Source organism: Phascolarctos cinereus, unplaced genomic scaffold, assembly GCF_003287225.1.
Source record: "Phascolarctos cinereus isolate Bilbo 61053 unplaced genomic scaffold, phaCin_HiC Scaffold_1;HRSCAF=81, whole genome shotgun sequence".
Taxonomy (NCBI): Eukaryota; Metazoa; Chordata; class Mammalia; order Diprotodontia; family Phascolarctidae; genus Phascolarctos; species Phascolarctos cinereus.
The window spans coordinates 81,841,112-81,858,584 of NW_027555514.1; the positions used below are offsets into that span (position 1 = coordinate 81,841,112).

The 17,473-nt window shown below is 34.7% G+C and overlaps 1 protein-coding gene across 1 annotated transcript in view; it reads left to right on the forward strand.

The window, feature by feature from the left end:
* The window catches only part of NCAPG2 (non-SMC condensin II complex subunit G2), a 101,914-nt gene extending 84,944 nt beyond the window's left edge, over positions 1–16,970 (forward strand). Inside the window, 2 exon segments of the mRNA XM_020990346.2 lie at positions 1,544–1,643; positions 16,737–16,970. Of these exon segments, the coding sequence (XP_020846005.1) occupies positions 1,544–1,643; positions 16,737–16,788 (152 nt within the window). The 3' untranslated portion in view covers positions 16,789–16,970.
* Positions 16,971–17,473: the final 503 nt, after the last annotated feature.

The following is a 17,473-nucleotide window of genomic DNA, read 5'->3' on the forward strand; positions in this document are numbered from 1 at the left end:
GCCTAGACAACTTTCATGGCTTTAAAAGTCAGCCTAAAGAAAGTGCTGAACCAGAGAGTAGGGTTCTAATCTAGCAGCACAGTGGAGTCCTTAGCCAGGAGCAAAGTAGGCTGAGAAAAATGAATAGACATTCATCAAGTGAGTACATATGAAAGAATCCATTGAAATTATTCAAGATTACTTTACTTTTCCAGCTTACATCTTTACACCAAGAAGATTCTGGATCTACACACTACCATGCTGCTACTCCTGGACTTTAGAGTTGTCTGGGATCTAACTTGGGAACAAAGGTTACCTCCCAACTAAACTACTTTCACCCACCTGTACCTTTCAGGGATATTCAGAAAAGATGAGAATTAGATTAAACCAGAAGTTTTCAGTAGCTTCCAGTTGCTTATGGGATAACATTCTTTAGCTTGGGCATTTAAGGTTCTTCATAGTCTGACTAAAATATGTTTTTCAAGCCTTGTTTCAGTTTCCTCCATGCATATACTCTCTATTTCCAACATACTCTACTAGCTATTTAATGTTTTTCAGCTCTTGTCATAGAAGGGGCTTAATAAATGTTTATTAAAAAAAAATATTGACTGATTGATTGTTCTCCTATCTCCTGCCTTTATTCATTCTTGTACACCTCTCCCCCCCTCACTCCCAGTATATTACTTTCTTATCTCTGTTTATTGAATGACTTTCCTTCCTTCAGGCTCATTACAATTGCTGTCTTCTCCATTAAAATTTCTATATCCTTCCTCCAATTTCCCCAGCCAAATTCTTTTATTCTTCAAATTTTCCCTCACTTTTCACATTTCCCTTGAATACCTTCTATCTCTTTTCTATTCCTAGCACAGGGCACTTTTAGTTTTAATTATTTCTCTATGTCTTTTTCCCTTGAGTAGATTATAAGTTTCTTAAGGATAGAGACTCTGTCTTTTTGCATCTTTGAATCCCTAAAGTTTTATATTTATACATATATGTATATACACACATATACATACACACACATATATATATTTAGTAATCTTTAATTAAACTGAATGCAAGTGATCAGGCATTCCCTATATTACTTCATAGAATGTACAAATGGTAATCGTGTCACTTTTTACCTGGAATTATAGAAGTATTAAGCCTGCAAGAACATAAGGAATAGAGTCCCTGGAATTGCATGTTTGTTTATGAGTATTTATGTATGTATAAAAAGGAGGATAAAATCATAAGTTTAGAGCTAGAAGAAACATTAGAGGTTATTTAGTCCAGCCTCTTCATTTTACAGATGAAGAAATAGATCTAAAGAAGTCAAGTGATCTGCCCGAGGTCACACAAAGAATAAAGTGCAGAGCTGGAATTTGAACCCAAGTCCTTTGATTCCAAATCCAGTGTCTTCCTCTGATAATAAAGATCACAACCTATCTATTCCTTGTGAATATCTAGATGTTGAGAGAAACATACGTACTTTATGATGTTTTATAGTGTTTGTGACTGTGCCAAATTTATAGACTTAATTTTGTTCCTTAACTCTCTCTTTTAATGCAACTTCTTTAAATAGGTAAACATAAAGATCCGAAAGTTAAGGATGCTGCTGCCACTATTCAACGAATACTGAACAGATACATGGAAATTACCTTGGAAGAAGATAGCATTGAAAGGTAAAAAGCTAAATACACCACAGAAACAATAATCATCAAAATGTAGGTTGTAATCTAAGTATATTTAAATGGAAGTATCTTAATTTGTTAGTTCCTGACACCAAGGATCAGGAAGTTTTAAGTTTAGAATTTCATACAATCATCATGGTAATATATCTGTTTGAATCAGCTTTGTTAGATATAGATTTAAGTTATTCACTTCTTTAAAACAATCAAAATTATATATATTTATTTTTCCCTACCAAAAGACAGTCATAGTGAGGGTTTTCTAGGTATTGAAAGTAGTGTCAGTCAAGCTACAGAGATTAAAAGGCATATAATTTAACTTTTTTAGGACAGTGACTTCTTCATTTTTTTGTCCTGTTGTATCAAGTTCCTAGATTCACAATCCCTGGCACATTATAAATATTTTATAAATACTTGTTGAATTAAATGGAAATTGTAATCCCAAAATGGGAATTGTAGTCTTACTTAGTCCACTTTTGTAATACTGTGTTTAGTTTTGATTACAAAAAAGGTCAACAAACTGGAGAATATCAAGTTAAGATAGTGAGAGAAATTAAAACTGAGTATTATAAGGAATGGCTGAAGAAACTGGGTACATTTGGTCTGGGGAGGAGAAAATGAGATGGAGCTAGAGATGTGGGAGGGAAATAATATAATTGCCTTGAAAGTTTGTCATGTGAAAGATTAGATTTATTTTCTCTGATTCAGGGGAGCATTTAAGTAGGACAAGTGCTAATAAATAAAGGGAGGGACCATCCAAGATGGCAAAGTAGAAACAAATAGTCTAATCCAGCTCCCCCCAACAAATATTCCATAAAGACCAAGAAAAAAAAATTACAGTGAGTCATTTTTCCTGCTGAGGTGAGCACAGGCAGATAAACAGATCCGTAGGCACTACAGATGGAGTCTAGGCAGAAGGACACAATGTAGAGCAATTAGAACTGGGACCAAATAAATGCCTTCAACTTTATACTAGAGTAAAAAGAGATTCCATATCTGACATAAAGGTGATTGACCTTGTGCAGGGAGAATGAAGAGATATAAACTGGCAGTTCTGTCACTAATACCTCAGTGCTACTTCATAGACCTATTGAAGATAAAGGAAGGCACCTGTGCATAGTGGTGGTTGTCCAGGGCAAGGAACAAGCATAGAAAAGAGCAGTAATTCTCTGGCTGTGACCCTGGGAGCAAAGCAGGGTCCCTGATTCAGCCCTCTGCCCCATAGGAAGTCAACAGTGTGAATAATCAGACAGGTAGCCATTCCAAAGGAGAACCTGCAGTTCTTTCGCTCTGAACCTGTAGAGGTACTTAGCTCCCTGACAGTGGCTGAATCCAGCAGCATTCTAGGGGAGCTGTGGTGGGACAAGCCTAAAATTGTCTTGCTCAGACCCAAATTTAAGTTAGGAACTTGCAGAGCTAAGACCAAGAACTTAGTGCTCATACTTCATTCATCCTGGTTCAAGCTGTTTTGGGAGAACTGAAAGCTTGCAGATCCTTAGCCTGTGCTGTCTCTAAGATCTTTGACTATCACAATACTCATTAATTACCCTGAGAAAGCAGTGGCAGGACAGAAGAAGACACAAAACAGGCCTAGATTCAATCCAGACATTCCTTCCAGATGTGTGCATAGCTTGGCCCTGACTCAAATTCCAAAGTCAGGAATGATCAAACAAATGAAAAAAAAAAGACTCCAACTATAAAGAGCTATTGTGAGAATAAAGACACTGCTGACACAAACTGAGGGAAAAAATTGCTCCAAAACCTCTACAAGCAAAGCCTCAAAGAAAACTATAGCTTGGGCAAAAATTCAACTAGAATTCTTAGAAGGAATGAAGCAAAATTTAAAAGAAAGAGTTAATAATGATTTTATAAATAAAATAAAAGAAAAAAGAATTGGAAAAGAAATGAGAGTACTAGAGGAACAACTTAAAAAAAGAAATGAGAATTATAGAAGAATTGGAAAGAGAATTAGCAGCTTGAAACAAGAGGTATAAAAAACTACCAAACGACAGAATCTTTGGAAATTATAATGGACCAAAAATAAGTTAATGATTCCATAAGACAACAGTAAATATTTAAATAAAGTCACAAGACAGAAAAAATAGAAGAAAATCTAAGTAACTCATCAGAAACAACCGATGTGGAAAACAGATCATGGAGAGATAATTTAATAATCACTGGACTACTTGAAAAGCATGACCAAGAAAAGGACTTAGACAATATTTCAAGAAATCATAAAAGAAAACTACCCAGATGTCTTAGAACTGGAAGGTAAAGTGAAAATAGAAAAAAAAATCCACAAGTCATCACTTCTTGAAAGAAACCCCAAAATGAACCCTCTCCCCAGAAATATTATAACCAAAACTCAGAGCTTCCAGATCAATGGAAAAATACTAAGTCGTCAAAAAGTAAGAATTTGACTACCAAGGAGCTATAGTCAGGGTGAGAGAAGTTTTAGCAGCCACTAATATAAGAGGAGTGGAGAGCTTGAAATATGATTTTCCAAAAAGCAAAAGATCTAGGCTTAAAACAAGAATAACCTAGCAAAACCAAGTATAATCCTGACAGGTGAAAAATGAGTATTTGATGAAATAGAGGATTTCAAGCATTCCTGATGAAAAGACCATAGCTGAGTAGAAACTTTGAAATATAAACACGTGTTAATGTTACTGAAAGAGTAGATATTCAAGCAGAGGATGAATAACTATTTGTAGAGATCTTGTGGGAGAACTTTATCTTATCCATTGATCAAAAATTCAGTTATTCCATCTTTTGTAAGAAGCTTTTTCTCTATCCCCTTAATGCCTTCTCTCTGAGATTACTGCTATATACCCTGTATGTATTTCATATTACATAGTTGTTTGCATGTTGTCACACCCATTAGAATCTGAGCTCCTTGGGGGCAGGAATTGTTTTAGTCTTTCTTTTTTATCTCCAGTGCTTAGCCCAGGGCCTAGTTTCCTTTCATCTCTAGGATTCTATGGTTCTTTGAGAGGAAATTGAACTAAGCAGGATAAAAAGAAGCAGGGCAGTAGCAATTGAGGAGTATTTTGTAATTTTACCTTATTAATCTGGTTTACTTGTGTGCCATTTGATTAAGGATTTCAGTTGCATCTCACAAAGAAGAATTCCAAAAAAATTTTAAGCAATTGTATTGTCATTGAAAAAAATATATTGCCTACTTGGTGACTACTTTGAAGGATAAAACTCATTTAGATGTAAATAATACTTATGTTTGGGCTGGTTGGCCTTACTACTGTATAGTCCCATCTTATATTCTATTCTTAAGTTTGTCTATGGAAAGTAAAAAGCTATGTTGTAGTGATCGGTTTTTTTAGTCCTCTATTCATTATGCATGATTTGTGGTTGAAATAAAAAGATTTAATTTTGTGGAGTCAGGATCTAATTCAGTTCCATGTTGTGTTTCCATTGAATGCTATTCAAGTCACAGGTTTGCACACCATACTTCTAGTCTCCTAAAGTTCATAAACTTGGTATTATCCTTGACTTCTCATTCTCACTTCTCATATGCAGTCGGTTGATAAAAATTGCCAATTCTACATTCACAACTTTTCTTGAAACCAACCCCTTTTTGCTTTTCTTACAGCCCCCACATTAAGATCCTTATCTCCTCTTGCCTAGATTATGATCTCCTTGTCTCATATCTCTCCCTATGAATTTTAAATCTCCAAAGTGCTGCCAAAGTATTTTTCCTTAAGTACAGAGCTGACCATACAACTCCCCTATTCGATTAATTCCAATTGCTTCCTGTTATGTGAAGGATAAAATGTAAACTCTTCTGTTTACTTTTTAAAGTCTCTTACAACCTGGCCCTATCCGATCTTTTCACCCTCATTTGACATTATTCTCCCTCCTGAACTTTTTGATCTAGCCAAACAACTTGACTTCTTTTGTTCTCTTACACAGCACTCTATTTCCCATTTCTGTGCCTTTGCCATGGCAGCCTCACAGATTTAGAACATGAGCCCTCTTTCCTTCTTTCTCATAGAGTTCCCTTTCTTATTTTTAAGATGTAGCTCAAGATACATCTTCTGCATGAAACCTTTTGCTCAGGTCTTTCCTGATCCCCTCCACTAGCTATTGCTCTCCCTAAGTACTTTGTATTTAAGTATAAAGATTAAGTATATTTGTATTTATTCACCTTATATTGATTCTCTGTGTGTGTGCACGCGCATGCATGTGTGCTCACTCATACACACATGTTGTTCTCACCATTACAATGTAAATTTATTATGAGTAGGGATTGGTAGATTGTTTTGTTCTTTATACTTGTGTCCCAGTGTCTAGCATAGTCCCTGGTACACATTAGGTGCTTAATGGATGCTTTTTGATTGGCTGATTTCAGGCTTTTTAGTATTATGAAGCAACAAATAGTATTTTTAAAAAAGTTAATTTTGGTTATCCTATCTAATTCTTATCCATATCTTTCCATAGATTTTTCATAAAGGATTTGTTCAACATACATGTATAGTTTCCTCTGGTTCTTTTAATTTCTTGGGGTTGCCACTGTAAAACATACTTTGTCCATTTGTTTTTTCCTTCTCACTTTTCCAGTCATACTGGTCTTGAATGGTTTTTAGTGTCACTTTACATGAATATTTCTTTATTGCCTATGTTTTACTGACAGCCAAAATTCACTAAGCGTCTTACTGTTAAATTTTTAGTTACTTAGAATTGACTCAGGCTTTTGGTGTTCCATGATGATACCTTATGATTTTAAATAAATGTAACTAGTTATTGTGTTGTCCTCCTAATCATATTTTATATCATGTAGCTATATATAATTTAATCTTTATTAAACTTCGTGACTATTTAATAACAAGTTGTATATCAGATCAGGAATATGATCCTATTGGTCTGTGGGAAAGTAAACTTAAATCATTTTTGTCTTTAGATACATTTTCCTAAGAATGTAACATTCCATAAATGTAAAGAATGCAGCTATTGGGAAGTGCATTAGGTAACAAAGTTCTTAGTATTAGGTAGTTAATGTTTCACTTAGCATTATGCCATACATTTTGGCTTTTCAAATGATTTGCTTTTTCCTGATTTAGTTTTTTGTTTCATTATAACAGTCTTTTTAAGGTAAAACTTATTAATATTTTGGATACCTCATCACAAATACTGAAGAATAATGTCTAGTGACTTAATACTTTTCAAAGCTAATTACAAGAGAAAGCATCTTCGAAAATCTCTCAAGAAGCTGGCAACATAATTAAAATTTTTTTCTAAAGTAAATTTTTCCTAAAAATAATTTTTTAAAAGTAATAAACCTAATGTTGATCTTGAGAAATAAAGTTGAAATAAGCACATATCTTTAGGATTCTTTTGGAACCTCAGCTCAGTTCTTAATTCAGGGACTGAGGCATTAACTGAAAAAATGTATGTTTTCTTAACTGTAATTTAATTTTCTCTCCAGCAAAGTTAGCAGTTTGTTGACTGGCCTGTTGGGTTTTAAATAAAAATTTGCTGTTAACTGCATTTACTTTTCCTTACTCAGAATAAAATTCTGTAAATTGAGCAGATTTTCTCAAGAGGAGCAGTATGTACTAGCTAATGCAATAACATATTTAACTGCCAAATTGTTATGTGTATTGTTGTCATTATTAGTGAGAAGATAACTATGGATTTGTGGTTGAAGAAGTAAAAATATTCCTTTTAGAGTTAAGATTAGGATTTATATCGTGGATTTCTTCCACTGAGTCATTGACCATGATATTATAAGTGAATTCCTTGTGTGTATTAATTATTTCTATGTAGGGTGATTTAAATAGTGTTTTAGTATACAATCTCCAGCAGTGAATATTTTTATTTTCCTCAAGGAATAGTCTTTTGAAGAAAAAAAAAACTAGTTTTTTTATTTTTTAAAAAAGCCTTCTTAGTTGTGAGTCTAGGTTTTTTGTTTTGTTTTTAAAGCAGATATTGGATTTGAGACTGACAATTTTAAATGTTTTTAAAACTTTCCATGGAGTGAATATTTATAGAAGGGAACAATAAAAGAGATTATTTGCACCAGTTGATAAGTTATTTATATTTGACTCATACCTTGGAGTAAAAAAAAACACATGGTACATTTGTCCTCATAATTATGATTTAGATTATTATTAAAATTTAGCTTGTAGGCAATAAGGGAGCTGTACAAGGTAATTGTTGGATAGTGGGAAACTGACATTCTGCAATATGTGTGTAAATTATGAAGACTCTAACTGTAGTTGAATATATAACTAGGTTTTTATTGATTTCTTAAATTCATGTGTAAACTCTTAAACATTTTGTCATAAATAATTCAGTTACAAAGTATGTCTTGGTGTATACTATGCTATTTGTAGTGTTTTAATCACAAAATTTTATCTAAAGGAGCAGAATATACTCAATGTTTCAATGTAAATGTTACGTGTATTTTCAGGTGGTTTTCTTACCTATTTATATGCAGGTTATGGTAGAATTTGGTTGCATATATAATGTAAAGTAGAATGGTAGATTTTGGGGATCCTTTTTTTTAAAAAATTAGTTCATTTTGATTTATCAACTATCACTTCCATAAGCTTTTGAGTTTAAAATTTTTCTCCTCCTCCCTCCCAAGATGTCACACAGTCTGATATAGGCTATTCATATACGTTCTATTAAACAATTTTGAGAACTTAAAAGCAATGTAATATGATATAAAACAATCTTGAGTAGGAAATTTCATGGGGTACATAAACTTTGATGGGGAAAAAAATTACATCTTCATTTTCACTAACCTTTTGTTTTCTTTGTAATTCTATGTATTTTATTTTATATATTTAAAAACTTTATTCTGAGAAGTGGTCCATAGACTTCACCAAATTGCCAAAGAGGTCTATGATATAAAAAAGCAACACAAAGATTTGTAATCTTTGTAATACAAAGAACCCTTTGTGTAGGTGATATTTTTTCTCTATTTAGAATTTATGCTAAGTCTCTCTGTGTATGCATGTATATATATATGTGTGTATGTATCCCAGTGCCTGGCACATAAGTGCTTAATAAATGCTTGTTGATTTATTGCCTCTTTCAGTTTAATCTCCTCTCTGAGGTTTTGCCAGCCCATTTCTAGCCAAACTTCTTTGAAGCTGGAACCTCCCAGACATACCTTCTCCCATTTCCCCTTTTCTATACAATATAATGTAATTGTTGTCTATTGTTATAAAGTAAAGGCTCTGCTTCTTGATGAGTTCCATGTCAAAGTCCCAAGCTAAGTCAGGTTTTCTCATTATTGTTTAAATTTAAGTCTTCTTTTCTTATGACTATGCTTTATACTCAAAAATTCATGGCTCTGTGATCTTACTGATTCAGGAGTTTCCTTCAAAAATAATTATAACCCATCCATTCCTACCTCCTGTACCATTCTCACGCAGAGGTTTTTCATGTGGGTTCATTCAGTATCCTAGAACCCTTTCTTCTTCTGACATATTGAGGGCACCAGTGGAATACCCTGGCTATTTACCTGTCATTGCTTTCTCTTGCCACATGACTGTTTCATCTTCTCTTCCTGTTTATTGTTCCTTGATGCACCCTTTTTAAAAAAAAATCATTTAAGCGTAAATACAAAAAGACAAAAAAATTTCCATGGACATAGCACAACATAAAAAGAGGATTCACTATAAAATAATATTTTTCCATTTCACACTGTTTACTTTTTATAAAAATTACATAATAAATGCTACATATCATTTTCAAAGTTACCCTGCTTTTTTGTGCTTCTTTTCTAATAAATTTTCTATTTTAAAAAATATTTTATTCATTTTGAGTTTAAATTCAAAAAGACAAAAAAATGACCAAGCCTGGAGTACCTTGTGGATTATCTGTTGTAGCTTGCTTACACTGCCATGATACTTTCCATTGCCTTTTGTGTGATATTTAGCTGTAGTTCTTCAGAAGTAGTCCCACATCTTGTGCCATACAACACCAGTAAAATGTTAGAATTTATAAAACGACCTTTGATTTCTTGGGAAGCATGGGGCTTTGTAATTTCCTGAAAGCAGTACAGCCTGCTTACCGCCTTTTCAATCTTGGCCCATTTTATTGCCCATCTATACTATCTGTCTCAATTATGCATTTTTGGACAAGCATCATAGGCTGTTCATTCAAATGCATGTTGTGATCTGGGTAATAGGTATCAACTTGGTCTTCTTGGGTGTACGGATAGGCCTGACTTCCTTGAGTCGTTACAGATGTCTTCCAGGGAAAAAAGGTAACTGAAAAGTGGCGTTAGGGACACCCTTCATTCAGAGGTACATAGAATGGTGATGAGGTGGAGTACCAGGGCTGATGGGATCTTGCAAGATGATGAGCTTGTCCACAAATCATCACCATCTTGTAAACCTATTATATAACATGGTTCTGCACGTAGGAGGTGCTTAATAAATAGCTGTTGATTTGGGGGGGGGCGGTGGAGAAAGAGAGAGAGAGAGAGAGAGCTTCTCCATATATACAGTAATACATTGTATAGTGCTTCTGTCATTACTGAACCCTGTTGCTAATTTTTCCACTTTGCTAACCTGTCTCTAGAGGACTGTCATGAAAGAGAAGAGGACCGTCTTTCTTACAGCTAGTTCTTTTATTTCATTTCTACACCTTTCAGAAAACTTTAATGGTCCCCTCTGGGCCCATCTACAACAATACAAAACAAAATACTGCTGAGAAAATGTGAATTGTTATGCCTTGTTTAATACCAGAGTGTAATTTTTTTTAACAGTACTAGGTTGACTTATAACTCAAACATAGAACAAAGTGCTGATGTCCAAATATGTTTTAATCTGCTGTGAGACTGATTAGCATTTTAGGATCAGCAAAATAACCTTAACTTTATTATGTAAAAATCGTTTATGTTCATATAAAGTCCAATGTGCAGAGCTAGCATGTTAGTTTGACTAATGTCCCTTTCCTAATATATTTTTATAAGTGATCCTTGTCTAAACATAACTGATATTGTCTGAAATAGAAGTTCCTACTAAGCATTTAGTGAACTGCTTTATAATAAAACAGTGATATTTGAGATCTGTAAAAAAAAAAAAAGTCAAATAGTATTTCACTGCAACAGATAGATAGAGCTGAGTTGAATTAATATTGGAGCATATCTAGAAGAGGGCAATTTGGATTTTGAGAGAGCTGAAAACCATTATATTCAATGTTCTATTGAAGGAAATGTAGATATTTTATCTGGGGAAGGGAAAACTGGAAGGTGGAGGTAGAGGAATGATAATAGTCTTCAGGTTTATGAAGGATTATTTTGACATAAAGATATCTATCTGGAATTCCTTTCTTGTATGGGTTGTAGTAGGTGGCCACAGAGGTCCTTTCCAACTCTCAAATTCTGATTCCATGGGACTAAATTTATACTATTTGGCCCTAGAGGACAGAAGTAGTAGCAGTGGGTAGAAGTTGCAGAGAGATTTAGACATGAGCTGCCAGAGAATGTAATGGGCTCCTCCTCCCTGGAAGCCTTTAAGGTGTCTCAGTGAGTCTCTGTGAGTGTTTATTGGGAATGTCATCGAAGTGATAGAATCTTGGTCAACTGTATGGCTGCGAAAGCTCCTTGTAACTACAAGATTCAATTCTAGTATTAAAAAAACTATAGGAATTTAAATTTGTGAGACACAGGAAAACATTTAAGTGCTTTTACAGTTAACATTTCCTTGGAGTTAATGACTAGCAGAAAGAGTTAATTAACTTTCTTTTAGTCAGTCCTAAGTTTCGGGCAAAAACACTTTGTGTCAGTGAAGTTTATTTCTTTAATAAAGAAACAGTAAATTATCGATTTCTTAGATCTTGTTTTTTGTAGTGAAGAGTAGGCTTCAAGATTTTTTTTGATAGCTGGCTCTTTCAGGGAATTCTGCATGTCAGAAAAAAAAAGACTGGTAAAAGCTTGTAACTGATGAAAAAACCTTTATCTGAAGCTAACCTCAAAGGAGAAATATGAGAGCAGATTTTAAATGAAAAAAATCTCTCTCCCCCCAATCTTCTGTTTTTGTTTTTGTTTGTTTGGACTTTTGCTTTCAAGGGTATAAGGAGTTCCAAGTAGGGACTTTCTCTATCAGTACATCTTCTCTGTAACAGTCTTTGAGAGTTGCCTGAGGACACTAAAAGGGTAAGTTATTTTCCTAGGGTCACCCAGCCAGTATGTGTAAGATTCAGAAAACTATTCTAATAGTCTTGAAACTACAGTATATTGTAGTTATGTAAATTTGGGTTCAGAAGTGGCATTTTTCCTTTTGATGTTGTTGATATAAACTAATTTTTAAAAGAAATTGATGCCTTTTTATTTTTACATCACATTCACTTCTGAATATATTCATTCCAGAGAGCCTGGTAACAAACATGTTTTTAAAAAGAGAAAAAAGCTCTTTAAAATTAATCAGAACATTAGCATGTGTGACAATATGGCACATATTCCATAACCAAAATTCTCTACTTCTCCATTGACAGGAGAGAGTTACGTGCTCTCAACTTTTTTCTAGGGACAAATTTGGACTTTACTCAGCATTCACGGTTTATTTCTTTCCATTTAAATTGTAGTCATTGTGTATGTTATCCTGTTTCTGTTTATTCTCCTTCCAAGTCTTTTTCCAAATAACTCAGGTTTCTTTTCCAATTTTTTTTTCTTCTAGCTTTGTTATTTCATTCAGAATTTTACTTTTATTCTCTTTTTTAAAACTTTTTTTCCTAGGAATTTTAATTAAAATTGTGGTCAAGCTGTGTTTCTTTGAGGCTTTGTTTTTAACTATTTTGGAGTTATTTTCTTATGGATTTGTATATTGGAGATTCCTTGCATCACTCTAGGTCTTTGTATATTTTGGGGGGTTTACTCATCTTTCTAACCTTCCTTCCAAGATTGGGACTTTATTTTAGGGCTAGGCTTTATGCACTTTTGGCAGACTGGTGTGGCATTGTATGGTGCTGACCTGGCTGCTGTCCTGCTGTTAGGATCCAAGCTGGAAGCCCTAGGGTGTGACTTAGAAAATTCACTTTCCTGGGTTAGTGAAGCACTGGGGCCCTATTCTGTTACCATTGTGTGCTATGAGATCTCTTCTTAAGGACTAAAGCAGCAAATAGTGGCCCTTTTCCTCCCTCCAGGATCTAGCTTCAAGATTCCCTCACCTTGGTTAGAGGGACAGCAGCAACAGCATCAAAGTCTCTGCTCCTGGGAGCTACGTCTTAGTTTTCCCCTCCAGAGTCAGAGCTTTAGCACTGGCCTTTGTTCTTCAGCTGTTACCTGGCTCCAAGGTCTCCTCTCCTAACATCTGAGTCCTTGTCTCCTTCAACATTTGGCTCTAATTCCTCTCTCCTGTGTTAGAGCAATAGTTCTGAGGTCTGCTATATTTGGGAGCTGTGGTAGGTCCTTTCCACCTAGGATCTAGTAACAGAACTGTGGTTCTGTGTCTGAGTCAAAGATACTAATCCCCACTCTGGGTCAGAGTGACAGCACTGCAGTCATATCCTGTTCCCCAGATCTGCATTCGTGATCCTGACCCTGTCCCACACACTCTGCCCTGGATTATTTGCATGTGTGTAAAATTTATGATTTTTGCTGGAAAGATGATCCTCTGTGGTTTCTCCTTAATCATTCATGAGACTTTTGTTCATGAGGTTGTCTGGGGAGCCAAGCTTCATTGCTTCTTCCTATCCTGATATCTTGGCTAGTCTCTAATCACAGCTTAAAATTGAATGGGGTAAATAACCCAAATAAAATGAGATTTGCAGAATGAACTCCACCCCCCCCGCCCCCAACAATCTACTGTAGAAAAGAAATAAATTTTTAAGGATAGACAAAAAAGATGAGAAGCTGAAACAAAATCTACTGTGCATCAAGTGATTGCCAAAGAATGAGTTCTAATGCTAAAACAAGAATTTACTATACCCAGATGCATAAACATGTAGCTTATGTTATATATTTAAAGCAGTTGTAAAGAGTAAGCCAATGTGAATATTAAACATATATGCCACGTGCCTTATTGCCTAAATCTATAGAGGAAAATAACAAATTGCAAAAAGACATAGTAACAATAATTTTAAGTGATTTCATGTTCCTCTCTCAAAACTCAACAGATTCTTTTCTCCATCTCAGTTCTGTCCTACTACCTGCTGCATTTGACACTGTTAATCACTCCTCTGGGTTTTCAAAACACACTCTTTCTTTATTCTGTCATTCTGATTGTTCCTTTTCAGCCTCTTTTGCTGGCTTTTCATCTGCATCACACCCCTAACTGAATGTTCCCCGAGGTTCTGTCCTAACCTTTCTTTTCTCCCATCTACACTTTCTGTTTTGGTAACCTCATCAAGTTAGCTGGTCTTAACTGTTGTCTCTATGCAGATAACTCATAGATCTATATATCCATGCTTGGTGCCTTCCAAGAGCATGAATCACTTAATACCAGTTTCCTAATGGACATTTCAAATTGGATGTTCTCCAAAAGTCTCACTAAAAATGTCCAGAAATGATTTCAGTGTGTTTCCCCCAAACCCTCCCTTCTTCCAAACATCCTCATTTCTGTCAAAGGCACAACCATCTTCCTAGCCTCCTAGCTTTGTACTTTGAATCTTTGTACTTCCTCACCTCACATATCTATTCACTTTTCACATCTGGCTGTTTCTACCTTCACAACATTTCTCAAAATCTACCTCTTCTCTCCACTGACTGTTACCACCTTTGCTTAGTTTTTTATTGCCTCCTGCCTAGATTATTGCAACCACTTCTTAATTGATCTCAGTGCCTCAAGTCTTTCCCTGCAGCCTGTCTTCTAAAGTGCTGCCAAAGTGCTTCTAAAGCACAAATCTGACTGTGTGACTCCCCAACTCATCAATTTCCGGAGCTTCCTATTGCCTTTGGGATAAAATATAAACTCCTCTGTTTAGCTTTTAAAGCCCTGAGCAACCTGACAGAAACTTGTCTTTTCAGCCTCATTGGGCATTACTCTTCCTCTGTGTATTCTGTGATCCAGCCAAACTTTACTTCTCTCCATAATTCATAAGTGACACTCCAACTTTGTCTCTGTATCTTTTAACTGCTTAGCCCGCATGCCTGGGTTTCAGTTTGTCCATTTTTCTCACTGCTTCAGAGTCCCTCTGTTCTTTTATATTTTTCTTTTTAAGGCAATTGGGTTTAAATGACTTGGCCAGGGTCACACAGCTAGTGAGTGTCAGGTGTCTAGTCTGAGGCCAGATTTGAACTCAGGTACTCCAGACTTCAGGACCTGTGCTCTATCCACTGCGCCACCTAGCTGCTACTTCCGCCTCCCCCGCCCCCCCCCAGTCTGTTCTTTTAAGAGGAAGCTCAAGTACCATCTTCTATTTGAAGCCTTTCCTGATTCCCCCACCTCTTAGTGCTCTCCCTTCCTAACTACTTTGTATTAAACTCCTTTGTTTTTATTTTATTTACTTAATATTTATGCTGTATGCACTATGTACTTACTTTTCTCCTTCTTAAAAAGACTTTTGAGTAGGTATTTCCCCATTATTTAGCAAAGTGCTTCGTATATAGTAGATGTTTTAAAAATGCTCATAATAATTGGATGCTCATGATTGATGGGCTAACACTTTAATGGAGACAAAAATTACCAAAGTGATACCTTAATAAAGCTAAACAAAAGAGTAAGACAATATATTTGGAGAAACAAAATGCATTTCCAGAAAGTCCTACAATCTCAAGGGAAATAAAAGAACAGAACTAGGAATAAAGGAAAAATATCACTTCTAGGCCTCAAATTATATTTTAAAGCAATAATAAAAAAACAACTTTTTGATATTGGTTAACTATGGATTAAACACAAAAATAGATCAATGGAAGAGTAGATAAGGAAGAATCAGAAATAATCTGTAACAAAAGCTTAGTGTTCTTTAAACAAGAGAACATAAATTATTTGGAGAAAGACCATTGTTGGGGAAATAGTTTGGCAGTAGTTAGGTTTAGAACATCTTACAATGGATACCCCGGTAAACAAGAAATGAAATGTGATCTGAATATAAAAGGTCACACCATCAAAACAGTAGAACCTAGATCGAGTACTTCTCGCAGTTATAGTGGGGAGTTGGAAGTGGGCAGTGAAAATCTTAACTGAACAAGGGATGAACAAAAAAAAAGTAGGTTATTCTAATTATATGCAATGGAAAATCTTGTGCTTGAACAAAATGAATAAACAGTTTTCAAAAGAAATGCAAACTATTATCAGCCATATGAAAGATATAAATCACTTTTGTAAGAGAAATATAAATCTCACTCTCAGCAAATTGACAAATAAGAAAATATGGGAATAATTACTATCAGAGAAGCTTCAGAAAATAGTCACATGATAATACACTGTTGGTGAAACTATGCATTAGTTAAATCCTCTTGAAAAACGATTTAGAATTATTTAATAAAGTGACTAAAATGCCCATATCCTTTGGCCCAGAGATCTCTCTGCCAGGCATGAGCCCCAGGGAAGTTAAAGACAAAAATGTCCTATATACACTAAAATATTCATCAGTAACACTTTTTGCAGTAGCAAAGAATTGGAAACAAAGGAAATACCCATTAATTAGAAATTAGCTAAACACATGGTTATATGTGGAATATTACTGTTTGATAAGAAATTAATAATATAAAGAATCCAGAGAAACCTGAGAAGACATGAAGCAGCACGGCATGAGATGCACAATGACTACAATAATGTAAATTGAAGGAAGAAAAAAAGACCACAACATTGAATGCTTTGTAATTATAATGATCAAGTATGGTCCCAGAGAAGAGTTGAAAAAAAATTACCTCTTTTCTGTCCTTGAACAAATGAAGAACTATGGGTATGGTGGATAATTGTCAGATAAAGTAGTGTGTTAATTGGTATTGCTGAACTAGTCTTTTTCCTCCTCTCTTCCTTGGGAAGGCTGTCACGGTAGGAGAGGGGTGAAGGACATACTAAAAAAAAAATGAAGGTGATGTAAAAACAGATGATGTTAATAAAAATAAGATTAAAAGTCCTATAATAAATTCTCTTAGTTTTTTTATTTCACATCTAGTGATTACTTATTTACTGTTCTGCCACTAAATCTTTTTTTTCTTTGTTTCAGATCTCTTTATGAATCTTCTGTTAGAACTTTGGATGAACTTCTGAGGTTATAACCGAGGAATCATCTTCCTTCCAGTGTGTAAAAAGGAAGAAAAAGTATTGATTTCAGAAAATATTTTAAACATATAATGTATATATTGTATTTATACTTTCAGAATCTGTATCACATGGGGAGGTTATTAGATGGAAAATTCATGTTTTACCTTGCAATTGCTATTAAAATATCTTTAGTAAATCTGTTTAATATCTCTTATCTATATCCACATATATATATATGATATATATATACACACACACACACACACACACACACACACACACACATATACATGTGAACTTGTATAGTTACATAAAATATTCTCAAATGTCAGTGGTGTAGAAAAGGGAATATACTTGTCTTAGGAAACTAAAAGACATAAAATTAACATACAAAGAAATAATACATCAAAAATACACAAAAACAATGAGCAAATGAATTATGTTTAATAAGGGAAAAAGGTATTTTTAATTTCCTTTTTTTTTTAGGCAGTTGGGGTTAAGTGACTTGCCCAGGGTCACACTGCTAAGTAAGTGTGAAGTGTTTGGTCTGAGGCTGGATTTGAACTCAGGTCCTCCTGACTTCAGGGTCACTGCTGTATCCACTGCGCCACCTAGCTGCCCCTGGAAAAGGTATTTTTAAAAAATCAAATTAGTAATGGAGTTGTGTCCAATTGATTACAGCTATAAATATGTAATTTA